This window comes from Aspergillus karnatakaensis (genome assembly GCF_047715665.1).
Source record: "Aspergillus karnatakaensis strain CBS 102800 unplaced genomic scaffold BJY04scaffold_4, whole genome shotgun sequence".
Classification (NCBI taxonomy): domain Eukaryota; kingdom Fungi; phylum Ascomycota; class Eurotiomycetes; order Eurotiales; family Aspergillaceae; genus Aspergillus; species Aspergillus karnatakaensis.
The window spans coordinates 57,761-78,242 of NW_027395716.1; the positions used below are offsets into that span (position 1 = coordinate 57,761).

The window sequence follows — 20,482 nt, forward strand, 5'->3', positions numbered from 1 at the left end:
CTATTCCCGTGCGTTATGTGCCGATGCAAGCTGCAGTGCTGCCCTAACCACGTGAGACCCAGCTGCCAATTGGTGGCCGTGGCAGGACGCCGAGTGCAAAAGAAACAACGCTGTCTAACAATAGGAGATTTGTTGGTTGGTCTCAGCGAGGCTCTGGTGTAACCAGCATGTAACCTGGAGGCTGGTGACATGATGGAGCCCCAGCGAGGTAGGCAGTGTGAATCCTTGCGAGATGTAGCTGGAGCTGGAGCTGGAGCTGTAGAGCCTCTAATTCTCGAGAATGTGTATAAAAGAGCCCTGTCGAATGGATGAGTTTTTCTCCATCATCAACACAATCAAGCAATCTTACTCCAAAGCATCTAATCTCATACTTTCAGCGATCTTCCAGCGTTACTGCATACTCTTCTACACTACTCACCTACATCACAATGTCTATTAACTACGGAACCTCTATCTACCACCACGTTGCTGCCATCTACCAGCGCGACGCACAGGGCACACTCCTCATCATCGATGGCCGATATGCCGACCAGATCCGTGCTCAGTGGTCACAGCTCTTCCACACCCTCTCAACCTCACAACCCATCATAACAGCCGGGTTGGCTTTCGACAAATCAATCACAACCACAGAGTGCATCGTGCTTTTCACTCAGAAGTCTCAAGCGGAGGAACAGACAACCACTCAGATCCACGAGCTCCAAGACCCCAACTCCGCTACCATCCGCGGCCTCGTCACACTCACCCCATCCTCAACCCTTAGCAAGGAATTCTTCAACTGGTCCAAGATCTTCCTCCTCCTGAACGCACGGTTCCTCACAAACAGCCTGGTCCCGGCGTCAGAGAATACAGAGGCCCGTGCGATCGCAGAGAGAATTACCAATCTCTTCGAGGAGATTCTCAAGAACACCAGTCAAGACGACAGATGGCTGTCCCAAGGCGGCCGGCAATATTTCATCGACAAAGTCTATACATTCACAAAAGATCGCAAAATAATCGAGCTCTGCCTGCCTGCATTCCCCTGCAAGTCCTCAAACCCCAACAAGGTTGCTGGCGTGCAGCCCGACGCAGCCGAGCATCTCGCCCTAAACCACCTACACAGCTTCGTCGAGCAGGTCTCCCGCATCTACACCCCCGGCGCAACCCTCTGGATCATCAGCGACGGCCACGTCTTCTCAGACAACAGTAAGCACTCCAACACCACTAAACTCCACAATGCTAACCCAGCCCAGTCGGCGTAGACGACTACCTGGTCGACGAATACGGCGCCACCCTCGCAACCCAATACCAACAACGCACGCCCAACACCCCCAAAGACCAAGCCCTCATCCAATTCACCGGCCTGGAAGACCTCTTCTTCTCCTCCCCCGAATCCACCGCCGCATTCACCCCCTCCATGCTCCACACCGTCGAAATCCCCCAACCCGTGCAAACAGTCCAGACCGAGCGAGCGCAGCTCTGCCGCCTCCTCCTCGAAAACGTCGGCGGCATCGACCGCACACACCTCCGCACACTGATCGACAGAAAAGACCCGGACACCGTCGCCCTCTACCAGGGCCAATCGCGCTTCATGCTCGAGGATCTCGGATCCTACCTGAGCAGCAAGAACATCGGCAACAAGCAGAAGAAGAAAATCGCCAGCCTGGTCGCGGCGGAGATGATTGCGCGGAACCACGCGTACTCGAACTTGGTGGAGCTGCTGTTCCCTCATCATATCCGGCTCTCGATCCACGCGCATAACAACAGCGGGCCGAAGTTTGGGATTAGATTGTTTCCTAGGGGCAGTGTGCGTCCTGTGCATGATTTCCAGACGCTGCTGGATGTCGATGGCGAGGGGAACAAGCCGCTGTATGAGTTTCAGATCCCGACGCCGTGGCATAATACCCTGGTGAAGGTTCAGGGGAGCGGGGTTTCGTATCTGACGAGGTCGTCGATTGCGAGGGATGCGATTGCCTCGGGGGAGTTTGAGGGGGTTTGGGTGGAGGGGTCTGATGGGGGTTACTTTGAGATTCGGAGGGTTAAGGGTGAGGGTGAGGGTGAGGATACGGAGGTTGAGGCGGGGGCTGCTGGTGAGACAGAGTCGGATACGGAGACTCTGGTTGATGTGAATGCGGAGCCGGTTGTTGCGAAGAAGGAGCCACTCAAGGGTGCTGTTGCGGTAAAGAAGAAGAGTGTGCTGCGGACGATGGGGAAGTTTGTCTGGGATAGGATTCTGGGGTGTTGGAGGTTAATTCGAGCTGTTGTTTGATAAACTCACCCACTCGTCTTACTTTTCTTTCATTGTTGCCATTGCCTGCATTGGGCCGGAGTTCTGTAATAAGGCGAATATTGTTCGAGTGATTTGATTTTCTAGATTGTAATATTCGTTAGGCGGATCGTTCTCGCGGAGGAGTTACAACGTATACAGACTGTCCACCAAGTTCCTTCAATCGAGAACCTTTCAATATCTTCTACCCTAATACCATTAACTCCCAGTATGGCTTCGCTTTGACATACACTTATAGAGTGTGATAAGCAGGCACTACAGCCGAGCTTCGAAAATATTTATCTTTATCTTTCCATGTTCTCTATGTAGATACATAGCTCACGCATGCACCGTCAACGCCTCGAGTCCACACTTATTCCACTGAGATAGCTACAGTAGTCTAAGAAAGAGAGACATGCTTTAGACTTTGGGATCTTGCGTCGATAGGTAACTTACTTCGTGAACTCAGACCTCGCCATTTTCTTCCTTTCCCGGGTCAGCACTCGCTCAGCCTGCTCCAAATCTCTCAAAGACATAAGACAACGCAAACCACAATTTACCTCGAGTCATTACACATTGTCCTAAAGGAGAATGGTGGGTCTGCAATACCATGATAGTCGATCCGCCACATCGGCACAGCTAACCTTATCTTAGGCCTAGCCCTAGATAGATGGGTCACAATTCTGCAGGCTAGATCTTTCAAACCAGGTTTAACAAAGCTAAGGGTGAATCTTCCTGTAATGGCATTCTAGAACGTTGTGCATCTGAATTCAATGCCATAAAGGACCTACCTGGGTTGGGGACTTTAAGCTGATCAGGTTGGCTGGGTAATACTGCCGAGCTCTTCATGCAGATGAACTAGAGAGGGTCTAGACTCTGTCCCTGCAAGGAGTATCCCGATTCTAGCTGTGGCGAAGATCATGGGATCAAACATGTCTTCGATGATCGAGTAACATGCCACAATGAGGCGGCCTAGCCCTAAGCACCCGATCTTTGCAGACCCACGATTGTCCAGTATCAGCGAAGAACCTGTACTGCGCAAATTGAGTAGGATAACGGCATAAAGCAATACTATCGTACATGCCATCTGTTCTGGGCCCTTACCTCGCACTCCTTTCTACATGCAGTAGAGTCGCATGACCATCATCTACTACAATCCCACCCTAGATCAAAGCCAGGCAGCGGTGTAACATATGACCCCGAGTCCCCGGACACGCCTGCAATGATCACTCGGCTAGAACACCCAACCTTGGCTTGATGCATGAACTGCGAGCGAGCTACGTAGGACATACATCTGCCACCCCGATCCTCAAAACCCCGAATAGGTCGTACAGCAGGGGGTTAAAATATGTGCGCCAGTTAGGAGTCCGATAGGCGATACTGCAGCTGGGATCGACCGGTCTGACTATACAGATGCGATATACGCTGGGTTTGTGGCTTTACTTTGGCTTGCTGCAATGGTAGTATCTAGCCGATGGCGTGGTTTCTCGCTCGATTCCTGGTAGATAAGGGTGTCCATTGCCTACCATTGTTCATTACCTACTCTGGTCATCATCATCCTCTAGGTTGTTCCGTTCACTCATCACCCCCACAATGGAACCCTACCTCCCAACCCTCTCCCCCCTCTCCAGGGCAACCTTCACCCTCGCAACCCTAACAAGCGTCTACCTAATCCGCCGCACAAACTCCGACCCCAACCCCCCTCCGCCGACCACAAACAGCCCAGTCAACCCCTCCCTCAAGAAACCCGACTTCCTCATGACCGCCGGCAACGAACTCACCATGCGCCGCCACCTAAGTTTCGTAACCAGCGTCGGCCTCTACCACGCCCTCCTCGCCAGCCTCCCGCCATCCGAAAGACCAACCCTCTGCCCAGCCTACAACACCCCAACCGTCAACGCTGCCCTGTTCACCTGGACACGCTCCACGGCCACCATCCTCCTCACGCTCTTCGCAGCCGGCATCCTCCGGATCTCCGCATACACGAACCTCGGCCCCTCGTTCACATTCCACATCACGAAACCCGCTGGGCTGAAGACGACAGGCGTGCACAGGTATATCCGGCACCCATCGTACACCGCTGTCTTTGGCGTCGCAATCTCGATGGTGTTGTTGCTTTTCCGAGCAGAGGGGGTAATCGGGTGCTGGGTCTCGGCACCGCTGGCGCAGGTGCTCGAGCAGGCTATGGTTGCTTGGGCGGTGGTTGTGACGCCGGCGTTGTTTTGGGTGAGGGTGCGCGACGAGGAGGAGTTTCTGGCGCGGATCTTCGCGGAGGAGTGGGAGGGGTATTGTGCTAGGACGAAGAGGTTTGTCCCGGGGGTGTTCTAGTGGGGGAGGCCTTGGTAGTGGTGGGTGTTTGTAGGGTGAATGCGGTGTGGTGTGGTGTGGCGTTATGGGGTTTTGTCTAGGTATGAGTGAATGAATATGTCCTAATTAGATACCTATCGAAGGTACCCTTTCTTGACTTGTTGATTTTGGTATCTGCACCCCCCCCTCATCGAGTCTATATTTTTCCAACAAGCGTTACTGTCCTCTGCTGCTTGATCGAATTCCTCGGTTTCGTGGACTGCATGCACTTTAGATAGATTTGACGGCATATTTTAGAGGATAGAGAGGCTCGGGCAGTGGTTTGAGATATCTTCGCTACTGCATCGACCGGACATGGTACAGCTGAGAAATCCCTGCTATATTGAACAATAGACGAAACGATAATTAGATCGAGGGCGCTGCACAGCACTGATGATAGAATGGAACCGTGATGCCCTACACCGAATCTGGTTGTTGACAAAGGGAAGTGGTGGAGTCTAAGCGCATAAGAGACAGATGAAACCCTAAGAAATGTACCATAAGACAGGGACATATTGTTGAGAGTAGACACAAGTTCACCCTTAGCCAAATTATCCATGAGGTTGATATCGCTGGACTGTCATCACGCCTAAGCCACCACCCAGCCCATCGCACCATTGCGCCCCATCAAGGTTAAGCTTCTCTACTGACGGTACGCTCAAGTTGGTCTCCGAAGAGTGTGCTAATTATGTTACAAGCCTGACTAGACTTGGCATGCCAGCATCTCAAAGTGATAGAAATCCTAGCTCAAGGAAAACATGGACGCTATGTAATAAATACTATCTTGCATAGCAAACAACAGCTGAATCGGCAGCTAGAGGGTATAATGCTTATCCTACTCTGTCCGAGTAGTCCCATCAAGAGGCCCAAGCCCCCATAACCGTACCTCGTATAGTCGCAAATAGGTAGAACTCGGCGCTTCCAAGCTATGGCTTACGGCTTTCCTTAGCTCAGCCGTAAGCATGAGCCAGAGCTTCACTGGCGTGGCTGATAAATCTCTTGGAAATACCGTAAGAGCGTAAGGATTAGGTTAGTAGAAAGACAGCCATAGTTAAGCTAGAAAATATGATCTGTAAATTGAACACTCAATATATATCAGGTCGAGGCTTGAAGATTCACTGAAATATTGTACCGTCAACACCTTTCACACAACCCAGAAACATCACAGAATGTCCTCTACCGCTCAGATCGTCTTTGGAGGAAACCCTTTCCAAAATGAATTCTTCGGCGATCTGGAAATGAAAAGGCAAGCCCTCGAAGCTCTGCACGCCGAAGGCGTCAAAGAAATCGACACAGCATCCGGATACGCAGCAAGCGAAGCAAACCTCGGCAAGCTGCATGCTGCAGAGCTGTTTACCCTGCATTCAAAGTTCACTGGCGATGATCCGGAGACACCGACTGAGGAGAAAATCATCGCTACTGCCCTCGAGTCGCTAAAGAAGACAGGAGCGGATCAAGTAGGGATTGAACCTCTTTTATGACTTCACACTCAACCCTTAATCAATTCAAAATCACCACTAACCTATCTCACCGTACTAGTTCGGTATCTACTACATCCACGCTCCCGACCCCCGCATCCCTTTCAAAACCTTAATCTCAGCAATCCACACCCTGCACCAAACCGGCATAATCAACCGCTTTGGCCTCGCCAACTTCCTCCCCGCGCAAGTCGAAGAAGTCATCCGCATCGCAAACGAGAACAACTGGATCAAACCCACCGTCTACCAAGGCCCCTACTCCGCCATAACCCGCCGTGCTGAAACAGAACTCTTCCCGATCCTCCGCAGACACGGAATCGCGTTCTACGCGTACTCGCCTATCGCCGGTGGGTTTCTGGCGAAGGACCCCGCGAATCTAGATCCTAAGGATGGTGGCCGGTGGGATGCGAGCACTTGGGTGGGTAGTATTTATCATTTGCTGTTTAATAAGCCGAGGATGTTGCAGGGGCTGCAGGTTTGGGGGGGTATTGCTAATGATGCGGGGGTGGGGAAGGCGGAGTTGGCGTGTCGGTGGATTTTGTTTCATTCTGCTTTGAGGAGGGAGGCTGGGGATAGGATTATCATTGGGGCGAATAATGTAGAGCAGTTGAGGGAGACGTTGGGGTTTGTTGGGAAGGGGCCGCTGGGGGTGGATTGGGTGGAGAGGATTGAGCGGGTGTGGGGGACTGTGCAGCAGGATGCGCCGTTTGATGCGTTTCATGATGGGATTTTGAAGTGGGGTAGATAGTTAGTGAGGGTTGGAGAGAAATATACACAGGTCGTGTCTTTAGTTTAGGTATATTATCGAAATCAAATCCTAAACGGCAGACGTAACGAAGCCCTGTGCGAGACCTAGTTAACGAACTCCCTCTGTGAAGCCTATCTATCCACTTCATTCGGCCCAAATATGTACCACTTCCTATATCCGTCTGCTCCCATTTAATCCTTCCTTAGCCTTGATATTAGCATTAGGGTGATTCCAGCTCCGCTCAGGGTAACCTAGAGTCGTCCTCAAAACATCAGCCAGTGCACTTTCTAACCTGTTTCTGTCTAATCTTAGCATGAAGCCCGCACCGGAGCCTCTGACGAAGCCATATATATTTCAGATGCCGGGTTTTACAATTCTGCTAACTCAACGCCAGGGGAACTTGATGCGTTATAGCCGATTATAATAGAGATATACAATCCGGTGGCCGAGGCCGGGGAGCATTGGCAGGGATAAGAAAATACTATTATTCAAGTCAAAAGACGTGTCACTGGCGTATTTATAGCTACGGCAGGAGGCTTGCTACCAATTCCCCTTCTTTCCGCCCCTCAGTCGAAGAATCGTTAGGGGAATTCGGCTCCTCGAATTTTCGTTTCCTCGGCCTCGTATGTTTTCCGCCTCTGCGTGAGCTTCTACCAGCGATGATATTCATTTCGTCATCGGTATATGCACCCCCAACGAAGGGAATCAGCTCAGGATTCTCCCTTTTCAGCTTTGTGTATCGGTCGTCAATATAGACGTACCTTCGAGGCTTGTTACAGAGCTCGATCAAGCTACTTCCTTCAAACCTATCCATGAGGCTGTTGGCCTGACACCTCGCTTCCCAACTATCACTCGTAGCATAGGTTGACCAGGTTTCAAAACCATTCTTTTGTCGGTAGACGAGAAATGCTAACCGAGCGCCAGGATCCTCCTTCTGTGCCGCTGTCGCCCAAACATGCGGATTTCTTTCGCCAATAGGTGAAAGCTCAGCCCTGACCCAGAAAAAAAATCTCGTCTACAAGTTGTTGCTCCATGTTAAATGAGATAGTGCAGTGTTGGAGCGTAAAACTCCCTCTGTTAACCCTGCGGGTGTTGCCCTTTAGTTGATATCTGTTGCCAACCAACAACTTGATTGCCGACCTGAAGGACAATGGTTTTCGAGGAGACTCTGTTCCGCTAAGCATTTTGTCAAGGTCTGGACCCGAAGCAAAGACATGTCGATGTTCTTCATCCTCTATAAGTTCCAGATCGTCAATCATCTGAATGAGGGAAATCTCATCGTGGATCACCGGGGTTTGCGACTCTCTTGGGTGTGACTCTTGTTTATCCGATGTTTGACGTGGACAGACTTGGTTATGGATCTTTCGAACGTTTTCGAGCAGCTCCTTTGGGACAACGTAACGTTTTTCAACCTTTGATCGGGGGATTCTCCGAGGACATGGATTTTCCCTCTTGGGCTTAGGGAGACTCAACGTCAGGACAAGAAGCCCGTATCGTAACGAGCCTCCAACAGCATCTGCCAAGCGTAGAAGGCTTTGGGGTTCCTTGAATCCTTTATCAGCCAGCCAAACCTTCACTACTGGCTCAAGGTCGTCAGGGCTGGCCGGAGGAATTTTGCCATCCCTCTCGTCCGCCCACCGTCGGACTATTAGAGCAAGAACCATAGAGCACTCGTAGAAAGAAGGGAATATCTTAATGTTTGTGAGGACAGATACAAATTGAAAGATGCCCGTCAGCTCGTATGCCTGTCGTCCATGACTCGCCCAGAGTTCAGAGAGCGGGGTTGGTGCACGGACAAAAATCCTTGCAATCTGCCTTTGATAGATTTCAATCCAGATATTGAAAGGTATCTCACTGGACACCACTTTCTTTGCGTTAGTTGGGAGTATAGTTTCTTCAACTTCACCACACATGATGATCACCCGCAGATGACTGCCGGCTATAAGTTGTTGAGAGACCTCGCGCAAAGCATTGCGCTCGGACACCGAGAAAGACTGCGCTTGGAAGCTGTCTGGTATGTAAACATATCTTCGAAGGTCAACCGGCCATATCAAGGAATTTGCAGCGTGAAAGCCACTCTCGCGTAGACCCCATGGTAGTCTCACGGTACAAGGACCACTCTCATCATAGTCACGAAGAGGTGTGGGCTCGAAGACCACCCCGATGGAAGCCTGCAAGCATCCAACAGGGCTAATCATTTCAGTGTTTGTTTCAGTGACTACATCATTATATCGTAGCTTTGCAACCGCTGACTGAAACCATGACTCAAGATCCAAGGTTTGCAACGGCAAGGGGCCCCATATTTCTTCACCAGTTTGAACCGAAAGATCCTCATCAATATTCAGACTATCTGCAAGGGTCTGAAACAAGGGCCTGTAGTAGCCGTCCTTACCCAAAATGCTCCTCTCAGATAGTTCCTCAGTCTTCGTTATGCGGCGTGAATGATGTTTCTCGTTGTTCCGGTCGAATACCCACTCACGAAATTCAGGATCTGGTGAATCGGATAATAACTGCACTGCCTTATGCCGGGAGTATGGACTCAGAGACCTTCCCTGAAGTAGTGGCGATATAACATTGAGGCCTAAACCCGAGTATGGATTTTCTGAGCACGGACCGAAAACTTCCTCTAAAACCAACGCAGGAAGGGATTGGAAGGCTCGGCACATAACTGTTTCTAGAAAGTTTTCAAAAACAAGCATGATTGTGGTGTTTGTTCGCGGGGGAAAGGGGATGGTCCAAAGTCGAATAAAGTTGGCCTGTCTCAAGTATGGCGCGTGATTGATGATGTAGTAATGTAACGAGCTCCTCGACCTCTTCTTTATTTCTCTGATATGTTGCGGTATCCGGAGGTTTGGGTTGTTGGACTGGCCCACGTAGAATCGTACGTACGTGGGTAGAAACGGTTGTGTGACAAAGTCTAGGTAACCTCCATGCGGAGGCTCCCAAGTTGATGGGTTCGAGGTTTGCTTGCGACGGATTGCATGCAACCTGATTGCATCGTCAGGCTTGAGACAACAAAGTAGGGACAGAAAATCATAAGCAAGAACCATTACCTACGCCTCCATGGTGATGGCTTGACCCCGTAATGCCCGAACATCAGGATCTAGGGTGTTATAAACTAGATTTATGAACGTTTCACGCCCGCCCATCGCAGTAATCACAGATCGGTAAATTCCTCGCTCAAAGTCCAGTTGCAGCTTCTTTTCAGAGAAGATGAAGTCGACTAATTGGCCCATGACGGTGCGCAAATCTGGAAAATGAATCTAAAGTGGGAGAAACATCATTAGAACGCAGCGTGATAGTATCAGGGATATGCCATACCTGGCAACTGTCCAGCTGCTTGCCAGGCACCAAGGGTCGATAAGCCTCATTAGGCCGAAGGGCCTTCTCCTGAACCTCGCTGCAACAGCCGCAGCATGGGTAGGAACCGCAAAAGCCATCGCAAGCCCCGCCTCCTGGGTGGAAATGGTGACTACAGTTCCGACAAAGTGGATTGCAAAGGTGCATCTTGGTTGTCAACTGATAGCATTGGAGACACAGCTGTCTCAAGCCCTCGGACTCCTGTTTCTGGCTCTCAACATACCGAGGTGGTCGCCTTGAAACTGGGTGTTTCGGGTGATAAGGCATCTTTTTCCAACGCCGTATAGAGTTGATATATTGAATATGTTATAAAGACTCAAAGGAAGCCAAAAGAGATTGAATAGCTAGATGCCACTGGTGAATATGAAGGATAGACTAGGGGGTGTGTATGCGTGGAAAATGGGAGTGGTATGTAAGGACACTAAGGGACATAACACAATAACTGAAGTTGTAGACACAATAACTGAAGATGTAGACCATACACAGCGTAGAGCCATAGTCCTTGTAGCAAGATAATTGGGAATTTCAAGACATCGCCTCTATAGCTCAGTGGTAGAGCGCTTGACGTAAGTTACTATATCCAAGCAAATGGCTCTTGAGCAATTTACTAACAGTCCCATCAGTTGTACTCCGTGATATCAAGAGGTCCGTGGTTCAATCCCGCGTGGAGGCACACTCTTTTTTTATCTTCTAATTATTTGAGTCTGGTTTTGACGAGGAATATCAGCTATTTGCAAGTGCATGTGACATCATCTCGCCTCTATAGCTCAGTGGTAGAGCGCTTGACGTAAGTTACCAATTTCTCAAAAATACCGCACTGATGGCAATACTAACAAGACAAATAGTTGTACCGTATGACATCAAGAGGTCCGTGGTTCAATCCCGCGTGGAGGCACACTTTTTTTTTCTTTCTTTTTTTCTTATTTGCTCTGGAAATAAATAGTATATCTATCACGTTGCTCTCAGAGATCAGAATGTATGCGACGAAAGCGCATGGACACTGCCGAAAACAACATGAATGGTTACGGCGGGAGCTCGTATACCGTCTCTCCATCCCGCTCCCTCCTCCCCTCCGCACCCAACTCTGCCCTCTCTGTTGCCGACAGCTCCGCCGTAGCGTGCTCTTTCACAGCCAACTCCGACTTATTCGCATCCAACCCGCTCACATCCTTCACTGTAAACCAACCCTCAAGCTTTGCCATATCCCCTGTCGCCTGACCCCTCCTCCTCCTCGAAAACCAAACCACCCCAAGAATAAGCACCAATCCCACGACCCCCCCAACAACCGGCCCCGCAATCCACGCATTGGACCCTCCCCCTCCCCCTTGCTCTCCCCACCCCCGTCCCCCGGCAATCCAGACAGCACACCCGACTCCGCATACGCAACAACCCACCCATAATCCGTCGTAACATACCTCTCCCTCGCAAGCAGCTCCACCCCCCTCCGTAACCGTAATCGTGTCGTACGCGATCCCGCCCCCCTCCGAAGGCTGATTCATTGTCGTCGTCGTCGTTGCCGTAATCGCCGTCAACCCGGCCCCTTCATCCGTGAGGTGCCCTGTATACCGCGTCGTACAGTCGATCTGCACCAGCGGCGTGATCTCACACGCCACGATCTCCGCGCCCTCCGGCGCGCTCGCATACACGGCTGTGTAGTCGAAAGTCGACGTCCCCGTTGTGATTGTTAGCGGGCCCGCGAGGCCGCCGCAGGGCGATGTGATTCCCGGTGTGCAGTCGAGGATTAGGGTTGTTGCGCCGGCGAAGATGCTCGAGACGCTGGCGGCTAGGGAGGAGAGGATGGCTTGGTTGGGTAACATGACGGCGATGATGGGGATTTCGGTTGTTGATGATAAGGAGGACGAGGAGGAGGAGAAGGATTGTGTGGTGGATGGACCGGTTATGCTGGGTATTATTGTCACTGTAGCGTCTTCTTGTCCGCTTGTAGGGTCTAGTGACCAAGTGATTAGGGGATCGGTCGTAGGACTTGGATTTGTAGTCGGGTCATTCTTGCTCGCGCTCGTCGGCGCTGCGGGTTCAGGCTCAGGGTTGGCGGTCAAACTGGTCGTTGTTGGGCCCAGGGGTATAGAGACCGTAGTCTGGGTGTCGACCTGTTGAGTCTCTCGGTGCGAGGCGCATAATCATGATCCAGCTCTTGGGACAAAAACAAACTGCTACGAAAGGAGACAGAAGGGGGCGTGAAAATCGACCGAGGGGCCGTTTTTGTAGGGCTTGAAGGCGCAGCACGATAGGTAATGTAAGTTCAGGGGACAAGGCTTGCAATCTATTTTGCTCGGCGCGCTGGTGTTGCTGTTGCGCCGGCGTTTAGGTCCGACCCCAGTTGGTGATAGTGGTAGGGGTCCGACCCTTGCCCTAGGTTGCTTGTGCCCTGCCACTGCCAAGAGGGGTCCAGGAACCGAGTTCCAAGGTTCTTGAACTGGGCCTTGGGAATACTAAGGACATATGAAGAATATACCTTTCATTCTGGATGTGAAATACCCTCACGTTTATCTTTCTTTGTCCCAGTGCAATGTAGCGTGTAAGATGTCTTGCAGACAGCTGGAGCTCGCATTCAATTGCCCTTCGTATCGAGGCAGAGCGTGCCCGCTATGCACGGATACCATTTGCCATCGCTGACCCTAGTTAGTTCTTGGCCTGTCAGTGTCCCCGGCGAATCCGCAATCCTCACGAGTGAGCGAGTGCTCGAACCTGGAACGAAACAGAGTCTGGCCTGCATCTCTAACGCCGTGCATGCTTGTTGAATCACCAAATCGGGATAATCCCAAGGGGGCTGAACCGTAACATTCTAAGAACCCAAACTATCCTTCCAAACGGTAGACTAGACGTGTTCCTAAAATTAGCCCGAGATACGCCACCGCTAAGCTCAAGTGTCAGCACCTTGGCGGGCTCCAAATTGAGAAGACTTTGATCAGCTTAGATGGGCCAAGTATTTTGATAGGTGCATCAAGTCTTCAGCAACCGCTGCTTGATGGGGCCCCTAGGCTCGTATGAGCGTTCAGTGAGCGGCTAAAGTGCGAAAAAAGATAGTCTGCATAACTCCAACTTTGCAATCGCCTCGTAAAATGTGCAACTAGTCGGCGGAAGATAGATATATCTGAATTCGAGAAAGCAATCTAGCGTGTGCTGGGAGGCGTAGGGCACGGCGGGTGGGGCCTTCGGTAACATAAGGGTTTGAGGCTGAGCTTGTCTTGTCTGGTCGAAAAAGGATGAAAGTCATCTGTGAACGCAGACAAGGAAGTAAGAAGTAGATATGTTAGCTCTGATAGGTACAGAGAAACTGAAGATGCTTTCTGCGCCGAGGCAGGTCACGTGGATCAGCTGCAGCGCCTTGTGGTGATTATAGTAGATACGTACAACATGGCATGAACAGTACGTCGTCACACAGAAGCCCATAATTTAGATGCCAATACCATGTACCTTTCAAACTCATACAGTAATGGAAGCGAGATCGAGATGAAACAATGCCCTCATGTTATTTGATACCTGGTAAGCTACAGATTGGTTACCTTTGACCTGTTTCGACCGATGCAGCGATTGAGGTGCCGTATAAAGACATTGGCTGCTATCGTGTAAGATTAGAATGTCACATCTATACAGCCAAACGTAGAAATACCGCAAGGCTGGTAATAGCCTCGCATCGCTCAAGTGTGTATTTGAACTCCAAGCAAAATGGCCGATCCTTCCATGCAGCAGGGCTATGCCTACCAGTCAGTCCACATGCAGCAAACCACTATCATATAATCGCTGTAAACCCCACTTGTGCCAATGAAATGTGACACCCACAGCACGAGCTTGGACTTAGATTGAGCCATGTTGCTGCAGCCTCTGGCGCAGCGGGGCTGGGTGGGCGAAAGGCTACCCATAGCACACTGGACGCTGGAGATCCATCTCAACTCGTTCCTCTGGCACATCCTGGCCATTAACCCTTGTCATGCGCCGTTTGAGCCTGCTCTTGTGTAATGTTGAGCTTTTATTGGAGATAAGGCCTAACGGAAGTATACCGCAAGGCTGAAGTACAGCCTTGCCTGGGACTGTGCGGAAGGTCAGCTGGTAGCTTGCCGGTAGCCTTGTCTTGACCATATTGCCCTTCGAATACAAGATATATAACAGGCCGACGCCCTTCAAGCGGCTTTGGAGCCGGGGCCTTGTTGACAAACTTCACACACTCAGCTCGCAACTGTAGTTCAAGTATAGGTAGCCACTCTGACCCAAAAGTTGTTCTTCAGGTCTAACTCTGATACAGCACGACATTTGATGCTCATATAAACCTCCCAAGACTGGGAAATCTATAGAGTCGCCACCATGCCACTCTCCTATAATAATATAACCTTCACCATCGCCGTATCAGACCCAAACAAGTGGAAGCGCATGGTCGTTACGAACGCGCCGGCTGGAGCAACGAGCGCTGTTATCAAGTAAGTAGTTACTCCACTTTCTTTATATAAACAGATAGACATGAATAGTGACTCGAAGTCTGAGTAGGAAAACCACCAGCTATCCCGACAAAGGGTACAGAGAAGCCGAGACCGCGTACTACAATGCTGCAGGGGGTTTGGTTGAAGAGTGTACGGTTGTTGAGTCGATTGTCGACTAAAGGAGTAAACGATGTCCCGAAATCCATTTCATTTCATTAGGTCAAAACCAATGCTTCATAATATAGTACAATCATTCCTCATTCCAACCCGGTAATCTATTCGCGGTCGAACTTGTCCTCGGGTCCGCCGCGGCCTTCGAAATGTTGCGCCTGCGCAAGTCTACCAAACCCGTCAGTATGTTCTTGCCACCATCGATATCTAGGTATATTTTCAGAGAAAAGGTAACACTCACCGGCCACGGTCATCCCTGAGACCACCCTCATCCTCTGGGATGGGCTTGCGGTCGCTTCCTGTGGGGAGGGCCTCGCGGCCGTATCGCACCTCGCCGGCACCCTCGAACTTGCGGTCGACGGCCTCGTTGACGCCAGATTCGAGTGCTAGAACTTAGTCAGCCTGGTATTCTTTGGAGTAGCATGATGGTGTTGTCGTACCAGAGTCGCTCTGACGACCGAGACCCTGCTTGGCCTGGTAGGAGTTGAGGTCCTGCTCGGCCTCGGCAGCGATGCGGTTGTAGTCGGTGGAAGACATTGTATGGAGGGTAGTGATTTCTGAGTATTTTCAAGGTAAATTCAGTGAAGATGTAGCAGTGAATGTTCCTTAACAACGACAGTTATATAGACAGTTGAGCAGTTGTATGAAATCATCTTGATATCATCCTGCTACATGACGTCACATGACAACATACCCCTATACAACCCCCTTCTCTCTATTCACCAGAGCATATTGAGTATTCCAGACCTTCTCCGCATCGTTGAATCCTGCACCGGCTGTACCGACGTCAGTATTGCGCCCTGAACCCGCTCAATCTCCATAAAACCATCATCCGATCCACATCAAGCCAACCCTACCAGCTGCGCACCCACCACCCAAACATATTCTCAAAGACTAACCACACTGACCCAGTCACAATGTCCGGCAACACAAGTAATCAAGACCCAGGAACCTGCCACAACAACACCCTCCCCGGGTCCCCGCGCACCACCAAATCCCGCATACTCGAAGGCGGCGCCAGCGCAACACAAGACTTCACACCCGTCAAGCAGATCTGCGCGCACCTACATGCCTTCCACGTCTACGCGTCCGATCCGACACGGTGCGTCGAGGCGAATCATTACTGCACGCATTTGACGGAGGGTATGTCAGACCCATAACTATAACTATAACTATAACTCTATCTTCCCGTTTTCCTATTGCATGAAATATCTTACTGTACAGATAAGAACGGGTGTCCAGAGGCTAATCAAAGAATAATAATGGATGAAAATCTAGATCTCCGCCAATGCCTCATCTACGACTCCCCCGAGGCCCCCGCGCGCCTCATCGGGATCGAATACATGGTTTCTCCACGGGTTTTCAAAACACTGCCGCCCGAAGAGCGCAAGCTGTGGCACACGCACGAGTACGAGGTGAAATCCGGGATGTTGATTATGCCTACCCCCGCGGGCGTGCCGAATGCAGCGTGGGAAGTCGCCGAGACGGCGGAGATGCGTGATGTCGCGCCGATCTATGGCAAGACGTATCACTTTTGGCAGGTGGATCGCGGGGATGTAGTCCCCATGGGCGAGCCGCAGTTGATGCTGAGCTTTACGGATGAGGAGAAGGTGAAGAGGGCTGTGCCCGGGGGGTTGGATGAGTTGGTCAGGGGGAGGGATGAGCGGTTTGGGGTTGATACGGGGGTTAAGAGGGAGAAGAGGAGGGATATTGAGGGGGTGGAGAAGCATCCGGGTGAGTTTTGTGGTTTATTCTGGCAGGTGCTGCAGGTTGGAAGGGGGTGAGGCTAATGTATGTTGATTCCAGATGCGGATTATTTGTGGAAGGCGCATGAGAAGTAAAGAAGCGGTTGGATATGGGATAATTACTGAGTGTGAGGTTCTTAGTAGGGTTGAGTTGGGATAGATACAAGGAAATGTTCCGGTTTGAGGACCAGCCGATAACTAGAGGACACCCCCTCCGGACTCAACTAGTCGCGGTGCTGGGCTAGATTGATTCAGACCACACGGAGATACTCGCGTACAGACACGCCACCGCTGCGGTTTAGCATAAACAAGGTATTAGATTAGGGAGTACCTTATAGCGCCGACACTATAGACTATAGTACTAGACACCTATCGGGCCGACCCTAGGCGCTGGCCAATTAATATCGACATGAATTAGGCGTCCAGCTGCAGTACAATCAAGGCAATACATCCATGGCTTGACAAAATGGCATGTCCTCCGACCCTAGCCGTCTAACAACCCTGGAAGTTGGAACAATCGGACTCAAGCCTGCCCAATCTCAATCGGCACCTGTTCCGACTCAAAGTCCCCCCTCAACGCCCCCGTCAACCTGTCCAGATCCCCCTCCGGAACATCCCCCAGCGCACTCTCCCAAACAGCCTGCCACCACCCCTTCGCCCGAATCGTATACCGCTTCCCCTGCTCCAGGGGCGCGCGCGGAATCGTAACTTCCGCAGTAACCTCCCCGCCCGCGGGGATCTCCACGAAATCCTCACGCGCGGGCGGGAGTTTGCGCCCGAACTTGATTTCGTCGAGGAGGACTGGTTCGTTGGTTTCGACGTCGCGGACTTCGAAGACGCCGAGGATGCCGGCTTTGGGGTCGAGAGGTGAACCCCAGTTTAGGAGGGTGGTTGGGGTGGTGGTGCTGGGGTTGTGGATCGTGAGGTGGATTGTGAGAGAGAGAGGGGGGGTGAATGAGGGGGGGATGGAGGGGGGTTGGAGGCGGACTTGGAGATTTGGGGTGGAGGAGGAAGACATTTTGGAGTAGAGGTAGAAGAGTGAGGTGAAGAGCAGGAGGGAGAGCAGGCGAGTTGTGAACATTGGGTTTTCTGGATGGAATGTGATGTAGGTTGCTTATTCCTTTGCCTCCATGGAGAAGGGAAATTCAACGGATGTATCGCTCTACCTAAATGACCCCCGCCAGGCAATAGAACAAGCCCTGTTATCAGCAGACCTTGGCAGACAGACAGGGTTACCGGCAGCCTCCGAAGCGCTCGTCATACCTGAAAGGTATCAGATCATCCACACCAAGAACTCTTTCCCACAAGATCTGCACTGCCCGATATTCCTCAGACTTTAATCTCGAAGGATGGCAAATCACACGATCTTTGCGGGGGAGTCACTCGCGCTAACGCGGTGGTGCAGAGCCTTGGGTTGCATTCCTATACTTGCCCAGCCGCTATTTGCTGATGGAGATTAACCCAGCGGAGGAGGTGCGCGGAAGCCAACCAAGCATTGTGGCTGTCTCTGCCTGTGAGTATCCGTACTCAGTGCTCTGTTGATCATGAATTTTAAGGTCGTTGATCAGCGTGTTTCAATGGATTTAGAGGAAAGATGGACATTGTTAGGGCTATCCATCTCATCCACCGTTCGTCCGCAAGGTATCGCGCAAGGTACCAGGCCACCCGCGATAAGAACAATCACAGTGCTACGCGCCAATGCTGCTAACCCCCCGCAAAGGAGCGTTCTAGTGCTTGCCAAGCGCGGTCTTCAGGCCAAGGCCGATGTTATCAGGCACATGGGGCCTATCAGATGGTCACGCTGCTGGCCGTTCGACTCGAGCGCACCTTCGAGAACTCTCCGAACCTTCACTTCGTACAGGGGTACGGAGATAAACACCCCGATTTTGGCCCCAACGTGTGATGTGCTGACCGGTTGAGCTTGGCCAAGCCTGCGGCAGGTGCTGCACACTGGCCGTGGCGCAGTGCTGAGGCCTCTTGACTGGGTGGGTTGAATAGCTTCATATATTCCGAGAACGACAGGTGAACTTGGCACCTGCGAGACGGCTTGCGATACCACCTTCTGTTTTTGTGAGGTCGCCGAAGGTAGTTGCGGTAGAGATTGGAGATGGTGTTGATATTGCGCCATTTGTGTATGTACTAGCTGTGTTGTTGGTGTTGCTGGAAGGTTATAAAAGCCGCGTGTGATCCCTTCCTTGCTGGTCATTCTTCATCTCCATCAACATCTCCCAGTCTCAAGTCTCTATTATTCCACCATGCGTTTCACTGCTCCCGTTGCCATCCTGGCTTTGCTGCAAGGCATCAATGCCTCTCCCCTCGACGTCAAGGTCAATGCCCCTGGCCTGCACGTTACCCTCACCCAGGTGGACAACACCCGCATTAAGGCTGTTGTACAGAACACTGGCAGTGAGGAGGTGACCTTTGTGCACACCAACTTCTTCCAGGACACTCTTCCTGTCAAGAAGGTCTCCGTCTTCCGCGACAGTTAGTACCCCCTACTATGGCATGGGATACCGCTAACCTACTATACCAGGCGATGAGGTCGACTTTGAGGGTGTCAAGCTCACCATCCAGACCACCGATCTCTCCGACGAGATCCTCACCTCCCTCGCCCCCGGCGCCACCGTTGAAGATGAATTCGACCTCGCCATCACCAACAACCTGTCCGACGGCGGCTCCGTCACCATCAGCTCCTCCGGGTCCGTCCCCCTGGTGACCAACAAGGAAATCACCGGCGTCCTCCCCTTCGACTCCAACGAGCTCACCATCGAGATCAACGGCTCCGAAGCCGCCAAGGTCTCCACCATCGGCAAGACCCTCGAGCGCCGCACCCGCATCGCCTCCTGCTCCGGCAGCCAGCTGTCTTCCCTCCAAACCGCCCTCCGCAACACCGTCTCTCAAGCCAATGCCGCCGCCAGCGCCGCCTCCGCCGGAAGCGGCCGCTTCAGCACCTTCTTCAAGAGCACCTCGGCCTCCACCCGCAACGCCGTCGCCGCTCGCTTCCGCGCCATTGCCTCTGAGGCCTCGTCTACCTCCTCCGGCGCTACCCAGTACTACTGCACTGATGCCTACGGCTACTGCAGCTCCAACGTCCTTGCCTACGCTCTGCCCGCTTACAACATCATTGCCAACTGCCCGCTCTACTACAGCTACCTTCCTGCTGTTACTGGGTCTTGCTACTCCCAGGACCAGGTTGGCACTACTCTCCACGAGTTCACTCACACCCCTGGCGTCTACAGCCCTGGTACTCAGGACTACGCTTACGGCTACTCGGCCTCTGTTGCTTTGAGCGCTTCGCAGGCTCTCAACAACGCGGACTCGTACGCTCTGTATGCCAACGGTGAGTTTCCATGTCCTCTTTACTCTTAGGGTCATATACTGATATACTGTAGCTGTCCGCCTCGGCTGCTAAATGGAAGTCGTAAAGCCATGAGATTATGTCTCATGCTTCTGCCTCCTTGGAATCTCGGATTTGAACTGGAATGATGGTGATGGTGATGGTAACGACGATGATGCTATGCTGGTAGTAAAATATATATACGTGAAGAGGCTGGACCTTCCTCTTTCTGTGTACATAGCATGCTGAATAAATGGATATATCTGCTGGAGCTGCATAAAGTACGTAGACTTAGTACATCAAGCCTGTGATCTATCTGGATGGAATACATGATTTGGAAACAAATAATCCACCGAGGCCATCGAGGTCATAATGCCTGCTTTGTGTGACGTCTAGGGAATATATCACCGAAATGTCTGGAATATATGCTCAAGTGACTGCACACTGCACCTGCAAACCGCGGCCACTGACAGCGTCAGATGGCACAGCAGGAGCAATGTGTGCAACCCTGAAAGCTTACCTGAGCCAGAAATGGAAAACAGCATGCATTACCCAATCCGGCCAAGCGCAGTCGCCAAGACCCCCGCGGAACACGATCAGCAATTTGTCAGACACCTCTCTC

The 20,482-nt window shown here is 51.6% G+C and overlaps 9 protein-coding genes and 2 non-coding genes across 11 annotated transcripts; 8 read left to right on the forward strand and 3 right to left on the reverse strand.

The window, feature by feature from the left end:
• Positions 1 to 428: 428 nt before the first annotated feature.
• On the forward strand, positions 429 to 2,245 carry xanB (isocyanide synthase xanB; the record flags this gene model as incomplete). Its single annotated transcript, XM_073714926.1, has 2 exons — positions 429 to 1,182; positions 1,230 to 2,245. 2 exons carry the CDS (start codon positions 429 to 431, stop codon positions 2,243 to 2,245), a joined length of 1,770 nt encoding a protein of 589 aa, XP_073575836.1.
• Positions 2,246 to 3,582: 1,337 nt separating this feature from the next.
• BJY04DRAFT_98321 (methyltransferase family protein) lies at positions 3,583 to 4,658 on the forward strand. Its single transcript, XM_073721416.1, has one exon. The coding sequence runs from the start codon at positions 3,836 to 3,838 to the stop codon at positions 4,568 to 4,570; it is 735 nt and encodes a 244-aa protein (XP_073575837.1). The 5' UTR covers positions 3,583 to 3,835; the 3' UTR covers positions 4,571 to 4,658.
• A 1,099-nt stretch (positions 4,659 to 5,757) lies between these two features.
• Positions 5,758 to 6,814, forward strand: BJY04DRAFT_213562 (NADP-dependent oxidoreductase domain-containing protein; the record flags this gene model as incomplete). The annotated part of the gene is made up of 2 exons (XM_073714927.1): positions 5,758 to 6,045; positions 6,128 to 6,814. The coding sequence occupies 2 exons, from the start codon at positions 5,758 to 5,760 to the stop codon at positions 6,812 to 6,814; spliced, it is 975 nt and encodes a 324-aa protein (XP_073575838.1).
• Positions 6,815 to 7,337: 523 nt separating this feature from the next.
• BJY04DRAFT_204911 (uncharacterized protein) lies at positions 7,338 to 10,441 on the reverse strand (the record flags this gene model as incomplete). Its single annotated transcript, XM_073713546.1, has 5 exons — positions 7,338 to 7,829; positions 7,897 to 9,366; positions 9,688 to 9,802; positions 9,872 to 10,077; positions 10,136 to 10,441. The coding sequence occupies 5 exons, from the start codon at positions 10,439 to 10,441 to the stop codon at positions 7,338 to 7,340; spliced, it is 2,589 nt and encodes an 862-aa protein (XP_073575839.1).
• Positions 10,442 to 10,709: 268 nt separating this feature from the next.
• BJY04DRAFT_t14 lies at positions 10,710 to 10,847 on the forward strand. The gene has a single exon. It is a non-coding gene; the product is annotated as a tRNA-Leu (tRNA).
• Positions 10,848 to 10,930: 83 nt separating this feature from the next.
• On the forward strand, positions 10,931 to 11,069 carry BJY04DRAFT_t15. The gene has a single exon. It is a non-coding gene; the product is annotated as a tRNA-Leu (tRNA).
• A 506-nt stretch (positions 11,070 to 11,575) lies between these two features.
• Positions 11,576 to 12,298, forward strand: BJY04DRAFT_178390 (uncharacterized protein). The gene has a single exon (XM_073709729.1). The coding sequence runs from the start codon at positions 11,939 to 11,941 to the stop codon at positions 12,287 to 12,289; it is 351 nt and encodes a 116-aa protein (XP_073575840.1). The 5' UTR covers positions 11,576 to 11,938; the 3' UTR covers positions 12,290 to 12,298.
• Positions 12,299 to 14,800: 2,502 nt separating this feature from the next.
• BJY04DRAFT_178391 (uncharacterized protein) lies at positions 14,801 to 15,365 on the reverse strand. Its single transcript, XM_073709730.1, has 3 exons — positions 15,219 to 15,365; positions 15,020 to 15,164; positions 14,801 to 14,946 (listed from the first exon to the last, which is right to left on the reverse strand). Exons 1-3 carry the CDS (start codon positions 15,313 to 15,315, stop codon positions 14,883 to 14,885), a joined length of 306 nt encoding a protein of 101 aa, XP_073575841.1. The 5' UTR covers positions 15,316 to 15,365; the 3' UTR covers positions 14,801 to 14,882.
• Positions 15,366 to 15,695: 330 nt separating this feature from the next.
• BJY04DRAFT_213567 (OBAP family protein) lies at positions 15,696 to 16,619 on the forward strand (the record flags this gene model as incomplete). The annotated part of the gene is made up of 3 exons (XM_073714928.1): positions 15,696 to 15,921; positions 16,057 to 16,512; positions 16,585 to 16,619. 3 exons carry the CDS (start codon positions 15,696 to 15,698, stop codon positions 16,617 to 16,619), a joined length of 717 nt encoding a protein of 238 aa, XP_073575842.1.
• Positions 16,620 to 17,046: 427 nt separating this feature from the next.
• BJY04DRAFT_213568 (uncharacterized protein) lies at positions 17,047 to 17,541 on the reverse strand (the record flags this gene model as incomplete). Its single annotated transcript, XM_073714929.1, has 1 exon — positions 17,047 to 17,541. The coding sequence occupies one exon, from the start codon at positions 17,539 to 17,541 to the stop codon at positions 17,047 to 17,049; it is 495 nt and encodes a 164-aa protein (XP_073575843.1).
• A 1,195-nt stretch (positions 17,542 to 18,736) lies between these two features.
• On the forward strand, positions 18,737 to 20,131 carry mep20 (putative penicillolysin/deuterolysin metalloprotease). Its single transcript, XM_073709731.1, has 3 exons — positions 18,737 to 19,007; positions 19,057 to 19,863; positions 19,916 to 20,131. Exons 1-3 carry the CDS (start codon positions 18,779 to 18,781, stop codon positions 19,933 to 19,935), a joined length of 1,056 nt encoding a protein of 351 aa, XP_073575844.1. The 5' UTR covers positions 18,737 to 18,778; the 3' UTR covers positions 19,936 to 20,131.
• Positions 20,132 to 20,482: the final 351 nt, after the last annotated feature.